The sequence below is a fragment of the Coregonus clupeaformis genome, chromosome 36 (assembly GCF_020615455.1).
Source record: "Coregonus clupeaformis isolate EN_2021a chromosome 36, ASM2061545v1, whole genome shotgun sequence".
NCBI classification, from domain to species: Eukaryota; Metazoa; Chordata; class Actinopteri; order Salmoniformes; family Salmonidae; genus Coregonus; species Coregonus clupeaformis.
The window spans coordinates 37,133,888-37,152,130 of NC_059227.1; the positions used below are offsets into that span (position 1 = coordinate 37,133,888).

The 18,243-nt window shown below is 46.1% G+C and overlaps 1 protein-coding gene across 1 annotated transcript in view; it reads right to left on the minus strand.

Moving 5' to 3' along the window:
- LOC121552245 (midasin) overlaps positions 1-18,191 on the minus strand; it is a 54,550-nt gene extending 36,359 nt beyond the window's left edge. Inside the window, exons 1-23 of the mRNA XM_041865009.2 lie at positions 17,927-18,191; positions 17,357-17,583; positions 16,840-17,064; positions 16,526-16,633; positions 16,129-16,321; positions 15,665-15,874; positions 15,373-15,504; positions 15,135-15,238; positions 14,921-15,035; positions 14,438-14,631; positions 12,402-12,483; positions 11,825-11,920; positions 11,353-11,465; positions 10,618-10,766; positions 10,457-10,517; positions 10,110-10,324; positions 8,338-8,441; positions 8,105-8,249; positions 7,749-7,845; positions 7,228-7,341; positions 6,953-7,100; positions 5,187-5,294; positions 4,895-5,046 (exon numbers count right to left, since the gene is read on the minus strand). Coding sequence (XP_041720943.2) covers positions 4,895-5,046; positions 5,187-5,294; positions 6,953-7,100; positions 7,228-7,341; positions 7,749-7,845; positions 8,105-8,249; positions 8,338-8,441; positions 10,110-10,324; positions 10,457-10,517; positions 10,618-10,766; positions 11,353-11,465; positions 11,825-11,920; positions 12,402-12,483; positions 14,438-14,631; positions 14,921-15,035; positions 15,135-15,238; positions 15,373-15,504; positions 15,665-15,874; positions 16,129-16,321; positions 16,526-16,633; positions 16,840-17,064; positions 17,357-17,583; positions 17,927-18,022 — 3,188 coding nt within the window. The 5' untranslated portion in view covers positions 18,023-18,191. The remainder of the gene's footprint in view (positions 1-4,894; positions 5,047-5,186; positions 5,295-6,952; positions 7,101-7,227; positions 7,342-7,748; positions 7,846-8,104; positions 8,250-8,337; positions 8,442-10,109; positions 10,325-10,456; positions 10,518-10,617; positions 10,767-11,352; positions 11,466-11,824; positions 11,921-12,401; positions 12,484-14,437; positions 14,632-14,920; positions 15,036-15,134; positions 15,239-15,372; positions 15,505-15,664; positions 15,875-16,128; positions 16,322-16,525; positions 16,634-16,839; positions 17,065-17,356; positions 17,584-17,926) is intronic.
- Positions 18,192-18,243: the final 52 nt, after the last annotated feature.

Sequence of the window (18,243 nt, forward strand, 5' to 3'; positions counted from 1 at the left end):
CAGTGAGAGACAGAATAACAACAACAAAATCCAGAAAAACGCATGTCAAAAATGGTATAAATTGATTTGCATTTTAATGAGGGAAATAAGTATTTGACCCCCTCTCAATCAGAAAGATTTCTGGCTCCCAGGTGTCTTTTATACAGGTAACGAGCTGAGATTAGGAGCACACTCTTAAAGGGATAAAAGTATAAAAGACACCTGTCCACAGAAGCAATCAATCAATCAGATTCCAAACTCTCCACCATGGCCAAGACCAAAGAGCTCTCCAAGGATGTCAGGGACAAGATTGTAGACCTACACAAGGCTGGAATGGGCTACAAGACCATCGCCAAGCAGCTTGGTGAGGTGACAACAGTTGGTGCGATTATTCGCAAATGGAAGAAACACAAAAGAACTGTCAATCTCCCTCGGCCTGGGGCTCCATGCAAGATCTCACCTCGTGGAGTTGCAATGATCATGAGAACTGTGAGGAATCAGCCCAGAACTACACGGGAGGATCTTGTCAATGATCTCAAGGCAGCTGGGACCATAGTCACCAAGAAAACAATTGGTAACACACTACGCCGTGAAGGACTGAAATCCTGCAGCGCCCACAAGGTCCCCCTGCTCAAGAAAGCACATATACAGGGCCGTCTGAAGTTTGCCAATGAACATCTGAATGATTCAGAGGAGAACTGGGTGAAAGTGTTGTGGTAAGATGAGACCAAAATCGAGCTCTTTGGCATCAACTCAACTCGCCGTGTTTGGAGGAGGAGGAGGAATGTTGCCTATGACCCCAAGAACACCATCCCCACCGTCAAACATGGAGGTGGAAACATTATGCTTTGGGGTTGTTTTTCTGCTAAGGGGACAGGACAACTTCACTGCATCAAAGGGACGATGGACGGGGCCATGTACCGTCAAATCTTGGGTGAGAACCTCCTTCCCTCAGCCAGGGCCTTGAAAATGGGTCGTGGATGGGTATTCCAGCATGACAATGACCCAAAACACACGGCCAAGGCAACAAAGGAGTGGCTCAAGAAGAAGCACATTAAGGTCCTTGAGTGGCCTAGCCAGTCTCCAGACCTTAATCCCATAGAAAATCCGTGGAGGGAGCTGAAGGTTCGAGTTGCCAAACGTCAGCCTCAAAACCTTAATGACTTGGAGAAGATCTGCAAAGAGGAGTGGAACAAAATCCCTCCTGAGATGTGTGCAAACCTGGTGGCCAACTACAAGAAACGTCTGACCTCTGTGATTGCCAACAAGGGTTTTGCCACCAATTACTAAGTCATGTTTTGCAGAGGGGTCAAATACTTACTTCCCTCATTAAAATGCAAATCATTTTATAACATTTTTGACATGCGTTTTTCTGTCTCTCACTGTTCAAATAAACCTACCATTAAAATTATAGACTGATCATGTCTTTGTCAGTGGGCAAACGTACAAAATCAGCAGGGGATCAAATACTTTTTTCCCTCACTGTATGCATCCCAAATGGCACCCTATTACCTAGTGCAAAAATTCTGACCAGAGCCTAGGAAGTAGTGCACTATGTAAGGAATAGGGTGCCATTTGGGACGCAAGCCATGTGTCCAGAGAAGACTGAATTAACCTCGTAATGAAGGGCAGAGAAACAATCGAGCACTGGGAACGATTGACCTGTGGTGAGGTCATGGCAACTACCCTCCCCCACAACAACAAAAGCAGCAGCAACATGTGAAAGTCAGGTCATCTTTATGGCAGCAGTGATGACACACCCGATATTAGCCAATACAACTCATGTGACGCTCACTGTGCCATCAACAGGTTGACGATACAACAGTCAGTGAGTAGCTACAAGGACTAGATTCCACAGGTATTGACTAGGTTGACTGATTGATTGATTGATTGATTGATTGATTGATTGGGGAAGGGGGTCCCTGCGCGCACAACCCACATGGAGTTCCAGGTCTCCGGCAGCCTCTGGAACTGCCGTTCTGCGGCCAACAAGGCAGAATTCATCTCAGCCTGTGCTACCCTCCAGTCCCTCGACTTCTTGGCACTAACGGAAACATGGATTACCACAGAAAACACTGCTACTCCTACTGCTCTTTCCTCGTCTGATCATGTGTTCTCGCATACCCAGAGAGCATCTGGTTAGCGCGGCGGTGGCACAGGAATCCTCATCTCTCCCAAGTGGACATTCTCTCTTTTCCCCCTGACCCATCTGTCTTTCTCCTCATTTGAATTCCATGCTGTCACAGTCACTAGCCCATTCAAGCTTAACATCCTTATCATTTATCGCCCTCCAGGTTCCCTTGGAGAGTTCATCAATGAGCTTGACGCCTTGATAAGTTCCTTTCCTGAGGATGGCTCACCCCTCACAGTTCTGGGTGACTTTAAACTCCCTACGTCTGCCTTTGACTCATTTCTCTCTGCCTCCTCCTTTCCACTCCTTTCCTCTTTTGACCTCACCCTCTCACCGTCCCCCCCTACTCACAAGGCAGGCAATACGCTTGACCTCATCTTTACTAGATGCTGTTCTTCTACTAATCTCACTGCAACTCCCCTCCAAGTCTCCGACCACTACTTTGTATCCTTCTCTCTCGCTCTCCTCCAACACTACTCACTCTGCCCCTACTCAGATGGTAATGTGCCGTCACAACCTTCGCTCTCTCTCTCCCGCTACTCTCTCCTCCTCCATCCTATCAGCTCTTCCCTCTGCTAAATCCTTCTCCCTCCGATCTCCTGATTCTGCCTCCTCAACCCTCCTCTCCTCCCTTTCTGCATCTTTTGACTCTCTATGTCCCCTATCCTCCCGGCCGGCTCAGTCCTCCCCTCCTGCTCCGTGGCGGAATGGAGGAAAATGGAGGAAAACTAGACTCCCTGCGGACCTGGCATCTTTTCACTCCCTCCTCTCCACATTTTCTTCCTCTGTTTCTGCTGCTAAAGCCACTTTCTACCACTCTAAATTTCAAGCCTCTGCCTCTAACCCTAGGAAGCTCTTTGCCACCTTCTCCTCCCTGCTGAATCCTCCTCCCTCTCTGTGGATGACTTCATCAACCATTTTGAAAAGAAGGTTGACGACATCAGATCCTAATTTATTAAGTCAAATGACACCGCTGGTCCTGCTCACACTGCCCTACCCTATGCTTTGACTTCTTTCTCCCCTCTCTCTCCAGATGAAATCTTGCGACTTGTGACGGCAGGCTGCCCAACAACCTGCCCGCTTGACTCTTTCCCCTCCTCTCTTCTCCAGACCATTTCCGGAGACCTACTCCCTTACCTCACCTCGCTCATCAACTCATCCTTGACCGCTGGCTATGTCCCTTCCGTCTTCAAGAGAGCGAGAGTTGCACCCCTCCTCAAAAAACCTACACTCGATCCCTCCGATGTCAACAACTACAGACCAGTAGCCCTTCTTTATTTTCTCTCCAAAACTCTTGAGCGTGCCGTCTCTTGCCAACTCTCCTGCTATCTCTCTCAGAATGACCTTCTTGATCCAAACCAGTCAGGTTTCAAGACTGGTCATTCAACTGAGACTGCTCTTCTCTGTGTCACGGAGGCTCTCCGCACTGCTAAAGCTAACTCTCTCTCCTCTGATCCTTCTAGACCCATCTGTTGCCTTTGATACTGTGAACCATCAGATCCTCCTCTCCACCCTCTCCGAGTTGGGCATCTACGGCGCTGCTCACTCTTGGATTGCGTCCTACCTGACAGGTCGCTCCTACCAGGTGGCATGGCGAGAATCTGTCTCCGCACCACATGCTCTCACCCACTGGTGTCCCCCAGGGCTCAGTTCTAGGCCTTCTCCTATTCTCTCTATACACCAAGTCACTTGGCTCTGTCATATCCTCACATGGTCTCTCCTATCATTGCTACGCAGACGACACACAATTCATTTTCTCCTTTCCCCCTTCTGATAACCAGGTGGCGAATCGCATCTCTGCATGTCTGGCAGACATATCAGTGTGGATCTCAGATCACCACCTCAAGCTGAACCTCGGCAAGATGGAGCTGCCCTTCCTCCCGGGGAAGGACTGCCCGCTCCATGATCTCGCCATCACGGTTGACAACTCCATTGTGTCCTCCTCCCAGAGTGCAAAGAACCTTGGCGTGACCCTGGACAACACCCTGTCGTTCTCCATTAACAACAAAGCGGTGACCCAATCCTGCAGGTTCATGCTCTACAACATTCGCAGAGTACGACCCTACCTTACACAGAAAGCGGCACAGGTCCTAATCCAGGCACTTGTCATCTCCCGTCTGGATTACTGCAACTCGCTATTGGCTGGGCTCCCTGCCTGTGCCATCAAACCCCTACAACTTATCTAGAACGCTGCAGCCCGTCTGGTGTTCAACCTTCCCAAGTTCTCTGATGTCACCCCGCTCCTCCGTACACTCCACTGGCTTCCAGTTGAGGCTCGCATCTACTACAAAACCATGGTGCTTGCCTACGGAGCTGTGAGGGGAACAGCACCTCCTTACCTTCAGGCTCTGATCAGACCCTACACCCAAACGAGGGCACTACGTTCATCCACCTCTGGTCTGCTAGCCCCCCTACCTCTACGGAAGCCCAGTTCCCACTCAGCCCAGTCAAAGCTATTCGCTGCTCTGGCACCCCAATGGTGGAACAAGCTCCCCCACGACGCCAGGACAGCGGAGTCACTGACCACCTTCCGGAGACACTTGAAACCCTACCTCTTTAAGGAATACCTGGAATAGTATAACACCCCCCCATTAAAAAAAGTAAGAAGAAGAAATTAATATAAAAAAAATTTAAATAATAATAATAATAAAAATAGGGTGGTTGTCCCACTGGCTATCCTAAATTGAATGCACCAATCTGTAAGTCGCTCTGGATAAGAGCGTCTGCTAAATGACTTAAATGTAAATATGAAAAAGGGGGATGGTCAGTGGTCAGTTTTCCTACCCGGCGGACACCACCCTGGCCAGGTCTCGCAGGTTGAGCTTGACGGAGGTGGTGAGGATGTAGCTGGGGTCCAGAGCCGGCTCCATCTCCCCCTGGGATACCCAGTAGCCCTCCATCTGAATGCAGGGCCGCCCTGTGGGCTCCGGGATGGGCTGTGGGGAAACACAGGGAGAACCATGGCTATTGAGGAATCTCCTATTGCGGAATTATTAAGCTTCTTTTAATTATCCATATATCTCAATTAATACAAATATGGAATAAATAAAGTCATATTACAGGCCTGCTGTATTACCTGCTTCAGACACTTGGTGTTTCCCCCCATGATGTGTTGACACACCAGCTTCTGGACCATGGGATGGGAGCTGCGGTCCAGCTGGGTGAGGAAACTCAAACAGAAGCCCTGGAGAAAGAGACCGATGGAGAATCTGCTCACATCTTCCAACATAGTCCAATTTAATCAATGAAGTTACTAAGGATATCAATGCATTCGGAAAGTATTCAGACCCCACATTTGTTTTACGCTACAGCCTTGTTCTAAAACGGATTACATTGTTTTCTTCCCTCATCAATCTACACACAATACCCCATTTCGACAAAGCAAAAACTGGTTTTTAGAAACGTTTGCAAATGTATAAAAAAAAAGAATAAAATAAATTGGATTACTGCCTTGAATCTTCTTGGGTATGACGCTACAAGATTGGCACACCTGTATTTGGGGAGTTTCTCCCATTCTTCTCTGTAGATCCTCTCAAGCTCTGTCAGGTTGGATGGGCAGCTATTTTCAGGACTCGCCAGAGATGTTCGATCGGGTTCAAGTCCGGGCTCTGGCTAGGCCACTCAAGGACATTCAGAGACCTGTCCCGAACACACTCCTGCGTTGTCTTAGCTGTGTGCTTAGGGTCGTTGTCCTGATGGAAGGTGAACCTTCGCCCAATCTGAGGTCCTGAGTGCTCTGGAGTAGGTTTTCATCAAGGATCTCTCTGTACTTTGCTCCGCTCATCTTTCCCTCGATCCTGACTAGTCTCCCAGTCCCTGCCGCTGAAAAACATCCCCACAGCATGATGCTGCCACCACCATGCTTCACCGTAGGGATGGTGCCAGGTTTCCTCCGACGTGACGCTTGGCATTCAGGCCAAAGTGTTCAATCTTGGTTTCATCAGACCAGAGAATCTTGATTCTCATGGTCTGAGAGTCCTTTAGGTACCTTTTGGCAAACTCCAAGCGGGCTGTCATGTGCCTTTTACAGAGGAGTGGCTTCCGTCTGGCCACTCTACCATAAAGGCCTGATTGGTGGAGTGCTGCAGAGATGTTTGTCCTTCTGGAAGGTTCTCCCATCTCCACAGAGGAACTCTGGAGCTCTGTCCGAGTGACCATCGGGTTCTTGGTCACCTCCCTGACAAAGGCCCTTCTCCCCCGATTGCTCAGTTTGGCCCGGGCGGCCAGCTCTAGGAAGAGTCTTGGTGGTTTCAAACAGCTTCCATTTAAGAATGATGGAGGCCACTGTGTTCTTGTGGACCTTCAATGCTACAGAAATGTTTTGGTACCCTTCCCCAGATCTGTGCCTCGACAAAATCCTGTCTCGGAGCTCTACGGACAATGCCTTCGACCTCATGGTTTGGTATTTGCTCTGACATGCACTTTCAACTGTGGGACCTTATATAGACAGGTGTGTGCCTTTCCAATCAATTGAATTTACCACAGGTGGACTCCAATCAAGTTGTAGAAACACCTCAAGGATGATCAATGGAAACAGGATGCACCTGAGCTCAATATCGAGTCTCATAGCAAAGGGTCTGAATACTTACGTAAATAAGGTTTCTGTTTTTTTTTTTTTATAAATTTGCAAAAATAAATAAAAACCTGTTTTCGTTTCGTCATTATGGGGTATTGTGTGTAGATTGATGAGATAATAAAAAAAAATCCATTTTAGAATAAGGCTGTAACGTAACAAAATGTGGAAGAAGTCAAGAGGTCTGAATACTTTCCGAATGCACTGTATCTTTATTAAGTCAATATAAGGATATCAATATCAATGCTGGGAGAGCTTTGGCCTCCTACCTCGTAGAGAGAGCGCTGGACGCTGTAGCAGGGGTTGGCTGCCACATACTTCAGCGCCCTGCAGAGGGTGCGCAGGCTGTAGTGGGGATGGTGTCCAGTCCCGTCCACCAGTTTGGAGGTAGCCTCCTTACGCACCGTCAGGTAAAAGCTGCAGCAGCAAACATTTCATTTTCAATCAAATCAGCAATCAATATGACATTCAACGTGATTTTGTGAAAACTTCATGGGCCATGTTATGGCTATGACAGAGGACAGTGTGTGTTCTGACCCCTGACCTTATAATCCCGTTGATTACGTTCTTATTGGGGTTCAGGCCTTTCAGGTAGTCAGACACCAGGATGTGCAGGTCTCCCTCATTCTCCAGCTCCTCCACATACAGCTCAGTGAACCTGGGAAAGACAGAGAGCATCATGTTAAACCACAGCTAGTAGGGTTGCCAGATCCTGACAGCTAGTTGGGTTGGCAGATGCTGACAGCTAGTTGGGTTGGCAGATACAGAACAGCTAGTTGGGCTGCCAGATCCTGATCAGCTAGTTGGGCTGCCAGATCCTGATCAGCTAGTTGGGCTGCCAGATCCTGATCAGCTAGTTGGGCTGCCAGATCCTGATCAGCTAGTTGGGCTGCCAGATCCTGATCAGCTAGTTGGGCTGCCAGATCCTGATCAGCTAGTTGGGCTGCCAGATCCTGATCAGCTAGTTGGGCTGCCAGATCCTGAACAGCTAGTAGGTTTGCCAGTATGCTCATAAGTTAAAGACATTTCAGTCAAACACCAGGACAGCTCAGCCTATGTTCTAACCTGTTCCGTATGCCCAGGGGCAGGTTCCTCTTCCCCACGTCAGTCGCTGGGTTCATGCAGGCAAAGAGACGGAAGTCTGGATGGCGAACCAGGGGCTCTGTGCAAAGAAAGTTTAATTTCAGTAGCAGCATCAAAGTGATCAGATTTCATAATCAGTTAATACCTTTATGACAAAAGCCATGACAATAATAATATGCAATTTATTATGCAATAGTGGTATAAAGTATGAAAATGTATGCACTCACTAACTGTAAGTCACTCTGGATAAGAGCTTCTGCTAAATGACTAAAATGTAAAAATGTAATAAAGTGTTACAACATGTCATAACATGCTATGGAGCGCAGTGGGAGCCTCACCAGTGTCTCCGCGGTCCAGCAGCACCAGAGAGCCGGCGGTGCCCTCAAGCAGGCCACTCAGACATTCCAGAGTCTCTGCTGCAGCCAGGTTAATCTCATCCAGCAGGATCCACTCTCCCTTCTTCACCGCCTGGGCCAGAGTCCCCTGTAGAGACACACACGGTTTACAATCACAGCGGGTTGGTGAGCAACAGGGATATGTAGTGTGTGTGTGGCTTTAGGTAGGCCTTTACCTCCACAAAGGCAAAGACCAGTGCGGTCTCGCAGGCTCTGATCTGCTGCTGGGTCTGAGCCAGCCTCACAGCCAGGGCTTCCCACTGCTCCTGCAGCAAGGCAGCTGGGGAAACCAGTACACAAAAACACACACACTGAGAACAGCCTAAGGCAACACTGACATTTCTGCCACAGTGAGAGTAGGAGTGAGCTATTCAAGAGAAAATGAAGGTACTGCTTTAGGTTGTTTTCCAAATGGCACCCTATTATCTATATGCGGCACATACAGTGCCTTCAGAAAGTATTCACACCCCTTGGCTTTTTCCACATTCGGTTGTGTTACAGCCTGGATTTTAAATGGATTAAAGTTAGATTTTTTTTGTCACTGGCCTACACACAATACCCCCATAATGTCAAAGTGGAATGAAAAGCTGAAATGTCTTGAGTCAATAAGTATTCAACCCCTTTGTTATGGTAAGCCTAAATAAGTTCAGGAGTAAAAATTTGCTTAACAAGTCACATAAATTAATGGACTCTGTGTGCAATAATAGTGTCTAACATGATTTTTGAAAGACTACCTCATCTCTCTACCTCACACATTCAATTATCTGTAAGGTCCCTCAGTCGAGCAGTGAATTTCAAACACAGATTCAACAACAAAGACCAGGGAGGTTTTTCAATGCCTAGCAAAGAAGGGCACCTATTGGTAGATAGGTAAAAAAATAAAGCAGGCAATGAATATCCCTTTGAGCATGGTGTATCAAAACACCCAGTCATTACAAAATACAGGCGTCCTTCCTAACTCAGTTGCCGGAGAGGAAGGAAACCGCTCAGGGATTTCACCATGAGGCCAATTCTAGAATTGAATGGCTGTGATAGGAGAAAACTGAGGATGGATCAACAACATTGTAGTTACTCCACAATACTAACCGAATTGACAGAGTGAAAAGAAGGAAGCCTGTACAGAATAAAAATATTCCAAAACATGCATCCTGTTTGCAACAATGCACTAAAGTAATAGTACAAAAAATGTGACAAAGCAATTAATTTTTTGTCCTGAATACAAAGTGTTATGTTTGGGTCAAATCCAATACTGAGTACCACTCTCCATATTTTCAAGCACAGTGGTGGCTGCTTCATGTTATGGATATGCTTGTAATCATTAAGGACTGGGGAGGTTTTCAGGATGAAAAATAAATGTAATAGGAGGTAAGCACAGGCATAATCCTAGAGAAAACCTGGTTCAGTCTGCTTTCCACCAGACACTGGGAGATGAATTCACCTTTTAGCAGGACAATCACCTAAAACACAAGGCCAAATCTACACTGGAGTTGCTTACCAAGAAGACAGTGAATGTTCCTGAGTGGCTGAGTTACAGTTTTGACTTAAATCTACTTGAAAATCTAGAAAAAAATCAAGATCTGGAAATGGTTGTCTAGCAATGATCAACAACCAATTTGATAGAGCTTGATTAAGTTTTTAAAGAATAATGGGCAAATGTTGCACAATCCAGATGTGGCAAGTTCTTTGAGACTTACCCAGAAAGACTCACAGCTGTAATTGCTGCCAAAGGTGCTTCTACAGTATTGACTCAGGGGTGTGAATATTTATGTAAATTAGATATCTGTACTTCATTTTCAACAATCTGCTAAAAATGTCTAAAAACATGTTTTCACTTTGTCGTTATGGGGTATTGTGTGTAACAAAACATAATGTGGAATAAGTCAAGGGGTATGAATACTTTCTGAAGTGAATAAGGTGCCATTTGGGGATGCAAAGTGTGTGGTGGTACCATTGTTTTTCTCCTGCAGCTCCGACTTGCCGAGGGCTGACTTGCAGACGTGGTCCATGAGCTTGAGCAGGTCCTGCCATCGCTTGCCCCTGAAGCAGGTCTGCACGTGGCCCAGGAAGGTCAGGTTCTGCTTGCGGGAGTAGGTCTGGGAGAACACGTCCTCGAAGGCCTCACGCAGGGGCAGCAGGATCAGCTTGTGATCCACTGGTTTATACCTGCAGATCAGGGAAGAGAATATGCCAACTCAGTACCAATGCAGGCCAGGGTCATATCCCTGTCTGAATATGCTGGTATAGGTGAAAGGTCATACAAGAAAAGGACTAGGTCTTCTATTGTAATTCACTTACCCTCCTAACAGGTCAGCTGTATCACTCTGCTGGTTCATATTCACCACCCGTAACCTGTGTCCTGGAGGAGAGAGTGAGAGGAGGGGAACAGAGGTGTTGGTTAGTGGGTTCCCATTGTACCATGTCTGAGAGGAGCTTTCTGGCAGAGCGTTGCGTCTCACCAGTGATTCCAGCCAGGTACTGCACAGTGGATGTCTTGCCCGTGCCCGTCTCTCCGACCAACAGGATGGGCTCGCCCTGGGTAACACACACCGCTAGCTGTTCCAAAAGCACTGCAGAGGGCCGCGTGGCAGCAAATGTCTGCTTCTCGCTGTACACATTGAGATACACATAGGTTAGGTTACTCTTTCACTCAATCTCAAATTTTACCTACAACACTTTCAACATGCATATACTTGAAACCAGGTCAAAAGATCTAATAATAATACATTCATCAACAAATATACAATTTTATTCCTCCCAATTGCAGATTTCCAAAGGTGCCTTTTCTCTTGTAGGGTTTTAGAGCATGGTAGAATAGATCTCATAGGTTTGGAATGGAAGAATCAATATATTGTTTTTAGTCATTTGCTGAGGACTGGAATATTTGCTGGTTTATCAAAGTGTGTAGTTAGAGATCAATTCAATGTTTATTCAATCAACCAACGGGGAGTCTATTTGGCTGGGTAAGTGTTAGGCCTGGCAAAGTGACAATGACGTCTATATTGTGTAAACAGAGGTTACAGGCAGACTGGCAGGGCTGGCAGCCTGACTCAGTGTGTTCCATAAGCGCCAGCTGCCAGCCAAATATCAGACTACTAACCCTGATGTGGCTGGGTACTTCATTTACTATAACAAATTGCAGTGCATCAGATGGCATCTAATTCGATTTAGGGTCACACATTTAGCTGACTTACTTGCAGATGCGGACCACTTCGTTCTGCTTCCGTTCCAGGGTCACTCTGCCCACCAAGGCCTCCAGTTCTGTCACAGAGATGCCAGGCTGGTACATCTGGCAGAAATGTGCAGCCTGAGGGGCACACGACCATAGAAATAAGAATGAATAGAACGGCTTGGAAGCTCGAACCTTAAAAATAAGAATGAATTAATTCATTCTTATTTCTATGCACACAACCATCATGTCAACAGTCAACAACCATCACCATGTCTGAGTCCAATATGACACCCATGGCAAACAGCACCCAAAGGGCTCTGGTCAAAAGTAGTGCACTATATAGGGAATAGAGTTCCATTTTGGACATGCTCCATGTCAGGAGACTGTAGAACATACAGCATGTCCTAAAGTGCGACAAAGTGGTACAGCAGTATTGAACCTGTTTTGATATGTTGTCAGCAGAGACCTGTCATTTCCAGTGATGCTGGACTTACCTTCTCTTTGGAGATGTTGAGCTTGCTCCCGATGACTTCAGCCATGCACAGCCTCCTCTCTGGTCGGGATAACATAGCTGTGAAGCAGTCTAGTGCCTAAAAGGGGAGAAAGACACAAAACAGTACAGTTAAGAAGAGCATTCTTTTTTTGGGAGGCAAATTGTTAAAAGTTTCTGAAACTGTTACAGCTACATTGATTTTCCATTCAAATATGGATTGTGCTAACCAAATGAATCTATCCTCAGTCCATTCTACACTAGCCTTGTTCAACCATCCTGATCCGTGGTCAGTTCTGGTTCACGAGGCTAACCCTAAAGAGCAATGAAAAAGTGTTGAACACATCGAGCCCTTTTACGGCTAAAGGATTTTCCATCCTAACAAAGATTAGGTGATAACCTTACCAGAGTCTAACCTTGCCAGTTCTACATAGCCACACAGAGTTCTAAGAGACAAGTTCAGAATGATCTGTGGTGAACAACAACAGTTCAAGCCGGAAAGCTTCATTAGCAAAGTAAATAATGTCAGGAGGGTGATAACACCACAATGGCAGCCTGTGCTGCTGTGACTCAAGGCTCACCTCCAAGAAGACATGTTGAGCGGTGGCAGACGATGTGCTGTCAAAGTTACTGCTGATCCTCTCAGACCATTTCAGCAGGTCTCTGTACAATATAGAGTAGAGGTTACATCAGGGCTCTCCAACTCTGTTCCTGGACAGCTACCCTCCTGTAGCGTTTCACTCCAACCCAAGTTGGAAATAACCCGATTCAGTTTATTAACCAGCATATTATTAGAACATGGAGCGCTAGATTAAGGTTGGAGTGAAAACCTACAGGATCGTAGCTCTCCAGGAACAGGGTTGGAGAGCCATGGGTTACATAAATATGGCAATGATAGACAGAGGAGTTGGCTTAAGGACATACAGATTTAGGACCAGGTTACATTTTCCATCAATGACTGGAGAAAATAATCAGGTGAGAAACAGTTGATCCAATAGGGCCAACCATTCTGTTCTGACCTACATAAGAGCTTAGCAGGCCAAGTTTTAAACACAAATGAAAACAACATTCAGTATGTAAGTTAACTGCATTGATACATGCAGCTATACTATGATTATCAAAGTGGCCCACAGTGGCCGTATTAAAAAACGTGCACAAAAATGGATTTTACACCAAGGAAAAAGCCCTGAGCCCAACACGTGCACACAGGTATATACAGTATGAACCCTTAAAGATGGGTGAACAACGAGTGTCCTCCACAAATGAGGGGAACAGGTCTGAACTGGTTATCTAATGATAAGGGCTGTCCTGATGTAACGTCTAGCATCTGTGGATCAAGCTCTATAGAAAAGAACGGTCCAATCAATGGGCCATCGAGCGCAGGCAGCAGCACCCAGTGGAAAGCTAATTAAAGTCCTGAGGGCTGGCTGCCTGTTCATTTCATCTCACAGTGGGCCAGTGCAGCTCCTAATGTATACCCCACAACCCACCTCTGCTCTGGGACACATGGTGGGATGGATGGGGCCAGTGGATTTACAGTGAGGGGGAAAAGTATTTGATCCCCTGCTGATTTTGCCCACTGACAAAGACATGATCAGTCTATAATTGTAATGGTAGGTTTATTTGTACAGTGAGAGACAGAATAACAACAAAAAAATCCAGAAAAACACATATTAAAAATGTTATAACTGTACCCCTCTACAAAACATGACTTAGTACTTGGTGGCAAAACCCTTGTTGGCAATCACAGAGGTCAGACGTTTCTTGTAGTTGGCCACCAGGTTTGCACACATCTCAGGAGGGATTTTGTTCCACTCCTCTTTGCAGATCTTCTCCAAGTCATTAAGGTTTTGAGGCTGACGTTTGGCAACTCGAACCTTCAGCTCCCTCCACAGATTTTCTATGGGATTAAGGTCTGAAGACTGGCTAGGCCACTCAAGGACCTTAATGTGCTTCTTCTTGAGCCACTCCTTTGTTGCCTTGGCCGTGTGTTTTGGGTCATTGTCATGCTGGAATACCCATCCACGACCCATTTTCAATGCCCTGGCTGAGGGAAGGAGGTTCTCACCCAAGATTTGACGGTACATGGCCCCATCCATCGTCCCTTTGATGCGGTGAAGTTGTCCTGTCCCCTTAGCAGAAAAACACCCCCAAAAGCATAATGTTTCCACCTCCATGATTACGTTGGGGATGGTGTTCTTGGGGTCATAGGCAGCATTCCTCCTCCTCCAAACACGGCGAGTTGAGTTGATGCCAAAGAGCTCCATTTTGGTCTCATCTGACCACAACACTAGTTGTGGGCAAACGTACAAAATCAGCAGGGGATCAAATACTTTTTTCCCTCACTGTACCTCTATCTGGGGCTTGACCATTACTGTGGATCTGAGCAGCTAGGGAATCATGGCTATGAGTTCATCACCAGTTCATATTGACAGAGAGACAGTGTCATCTTTCAATGCAGGGGGGGGAAATATTGTGTATAGACACCTATGGTGGGAATGAGCTTCAACATGTACCATGGGAGAACATAAAAAAATAGCTCATTGCAACAACATGAGACAGAAAAGCTAAAAGTAAAAAAAGGGGGGGAAAGCTGAAAATAAGAGCGTGCCATTACCTCAGTGACAGTCCCCTCCCCTCCAGGGACGTGGTCTTGTCCTCCAACCTGTGATGGGACACCTCTGGGGCATGCAGACTGTCTGTGTGGCCCAGTGCCACCGAGTCAGGGTGTCTCTCTCCAGTCAGCTGGCAGTAGATGTCCAGGAGGCGCTCCACCACAACCGTTAGGTTAGGGTACCGGTTCACCAGCACCTGCACAGGCAAAGAACAACAGTTAAAGTTAAAGAGAGATTGAAAGATAATTAAAACAATGCTTCAATTGAAAATCATGTCCAAGTTTACACAGGCAAAGAACAATACGACTGTTAGCTTCAGGAACTTCGTTAGCAAGACAAAACCGGATACAAAGTACAATGCATTTTGGATACTGTAGTACATCATGCTAGAAAAAATACACTTGAAACAGAGGATACACTGGTCCAACTATAGACTACAGGAAATTGATGTGGACTCCATTGGATCATGTCCTCAAACGGCTCACCTTTTTCAGTTCCTCTCGTGCCATGTTTCCCATCTGTAGTTTAGTCCAGTACTTATCCAAGAGAGCTGCGTGGGTGTTCTGTGGTCTGTACCAGCCTCCGGCACTATGGAACATTCTACACATACACACAAACATCAGTTATTTTCTGTGTAAAAGGAGGATGACATTTATAGGGTTACACATAGGCCACATCACAACCAAATCACATTCTTACCTTCTCGTAGCAAAGAATTGGAAGCCTGGAGCCACTTCAATGCAGTCCTCCCGTCCTGGGATCATCAGCTTTTTATTCTCCATCAAGGGAAGGAGTACAGATATCTGCAAGGAAAACAACTCAAATGATGACGTACTATAAAATACCTTGTAGTCTTGAACCCACTACTACAGTAATAACTATATTAACAGGTCACTGTATGTAATTCCATGCGTGATTCAGGTGTGCAAACACCCACCACATCCAGAGGAGCATGGTCAATGTCCTCCAACAGGATCCAATGTCCTTTAGAGACGGCCTGTGTCAGGGTGCCTGGCTGCCACACAAACTTCCCTGGGATATCAGTACAGCGATACATCCCAAGCAACATCTGCAATAAAGCAGCAAAGAGATAAGAGAATTCCTATTAACCGTTCAAAAACAGTAGAATGCACTCAGACGTCGACGCTAGTATTTTTGAACTCTTTCTACAATAACCCATTTTGAAATATATACTATATAGATTGCCTACATTGGATCAGTGCTCTTACTTTGCTGTCAGTTTGATCCCCAAGTTGGACTTTGAGAATCTCTGGTGTTTTGGTATGTCCGGTCACGGCAGCCAAAAATTCCACCAGGGCTGTTTTACCACAACCAATGGGCCCTTCCAAAAGAACAGCCTTCTGGGATGCCACAGCCATGGCCAGTCTCCGCAGGTTGCGGCAGGTTGAGTCCACTAGCACCAGATGCTTTAGGTTACTCTAGAGTTGGTAAGAGAACAAATATAATGCCACCTATCAAATCAACACCACTGATGTAGTTTGAACCATTTATTCCATACTCTTTTACAAACAACCAAACTCTAAATCTAAGCAGGAAGTCGTTAGCCTGGGTGCCAGTCTGTTTCTGCTCTTCTGCCAACTCCTAATGGAATTGTCATGCCAAAATAGCTTGCCAATGACAATGGAGTAGGCAAAAGCACAAACAGATCTGGGACCAGGCTAGGAAGTCTTACCTGCTCTGTCTGTTTTGGGGCGATCCTAGGTAACACCACCCCACAGACGGCCACCACGGTCTGGGACAGGTCCTCTGACACCACCTGGCCCCGGGTGAACTTGTTCACCTTCTCCTGGCGCCACATCACAGTGCCCTGGTTAGCCAGGACCAGGGCCTTCTCTACTTCCAACTGCTGAGTCTCCTCCAGTGACCTGTGTGTTTATAAGCCAATACAAGCAAAGGTTATAAACTGAACATTGCATTAATTTCTGCAATCTGTGAAGACATGCGAGTCTACATTTGAGTTTACAATGTGTGAATTATAATAACATGAAAAAACATTTATTCATAAATCTCAATCAACTTCCACCAATCGTCAACAACGTTCAAAATCAGTCCAATAGAAATGTACATACTTTATCTTCATGTGCAGAATCTCATCACTCGACAGCACCTTTCTCAAGAAGATGGTTTTCTGATTATCAGTCATGTGAGACACCAGGGCCAGACACTGGGCAGTGTAACTAAACAGGAAAGAATCCAGAAGATCACTACGCTTGACTTCACATGAATACAGCCAGTTGTAAAAGCATCAATCAAAGCATCCAGCTTGTTTCTGTAGCGTGAGGCAGCTTGATGTATAATTACACTCCTGGACAGGACGCTAGTCTGTCATAGGGCCTGAGAGAGAATAGATACTGAGGAAATGGTAGACAAGGTAAATACACACCCTCGAACCATGACATCGCTGGTGAGTAGCTGAGATACACAGGCACTCCAGTCCCAGAGGACACGGAACTTGGCACAGTCGCTCTGGAGTAAGCGGAGAGTAGCGCCCATCAGGTCCCGCAGTTTCATCCTCCTGGGGCCGTACTGGACAGACGAGGACTCTTCACTGGTGAAGAAGAGCCTCTGGAACACTGGAGGGGCATCGTTGAAGTACCTCGCAGCAAACCTGATAATGAGGAAAGTGCAACAGATGTTGTTAGAAGTAGTGGTTGATGTGGGCCAGTGGTGATCAGCAGTACAGAGTATTTTCTACTGCTTGAATACGGGCCTTTCTTATAGAATATTAATAATAATCCTCTAAAATACAAACACTGATACAGTAAAATATAAAGTGAGCATTGGCAGCTTTTTCATGCCACTTCAAGCCCTTAGAAGAGAATGGAAAAAATAGCTAGTGTTTATGAAGTGTCTGTCCGGCATGCCTAATGATCAGTGATCATGCAGGGTTCACTACTTACGCCTGTGCATCAGGACTGACACTGAGGAGTTTGCTGAGCGCCACACACAGACGCTCGTGGAGATCATGGTTAATCCTGCCGTCTGCTTTGATCCTCTCTGCGTTCCTCTCCAGCAGGTCCAGGATCAGGGGCCGGAGGTGGCGGGCGAGCAGCAGAGTATAGTCCTTCTCCAACAGCAGCTGAGCCAAACAAGCCAGGATGCTCTGTCTGTCCTGCTGGCTCCATATCTAGACAGAAAGCCATATCAGGAGAAAGTCAAGATTGACTATAGGCGAGTAAAGGCAAGCGTGGGCTATGTCTACACCCTCCAATCTCAAGGGACATCCATCAATGTCATGTAAATAGCTTCCTGAGCAAAGAAATTTTTAATTAGGTCACATTTGCATTTATTATGATGGTGTGTAGGCGTAGTGTAATTGTTTGGATTGTAAATAGACATAAATGCACATTTAAAAGAGGGTGTAAAATGCACGTGCACATATAGGGTGCATCACTTATCACTAGGTCAAAACAGACATATTACATACACTCTATTGTGTTTATAACACGTCAAGGAGAAATGTATCTTACCTGTTTTGCTAAATACTTGCTGAGTTCGTTGTGACTTTTGTCAATATGTCTGGATATGGTACCCAGTGATGACAGACTCAATTCTAAATTTTCCATCGTACCATTTGTCGTTTAGGCAAGAGAGATCCACAGCGAAATTTGCGATAATCTATAAAGACTGTAATATGTTGTTATATTATTCGTTGACCAAATCGTGAGGTACATCACTTGCTTGTCTGTCTAGATTGTACCACAACACAGTAAGCACGTTCCCGTCACTGTTAAAATCCAGTCCACATGTGAGTAAATCAGAAACACTTCCGGGTCGATTGTCCAAA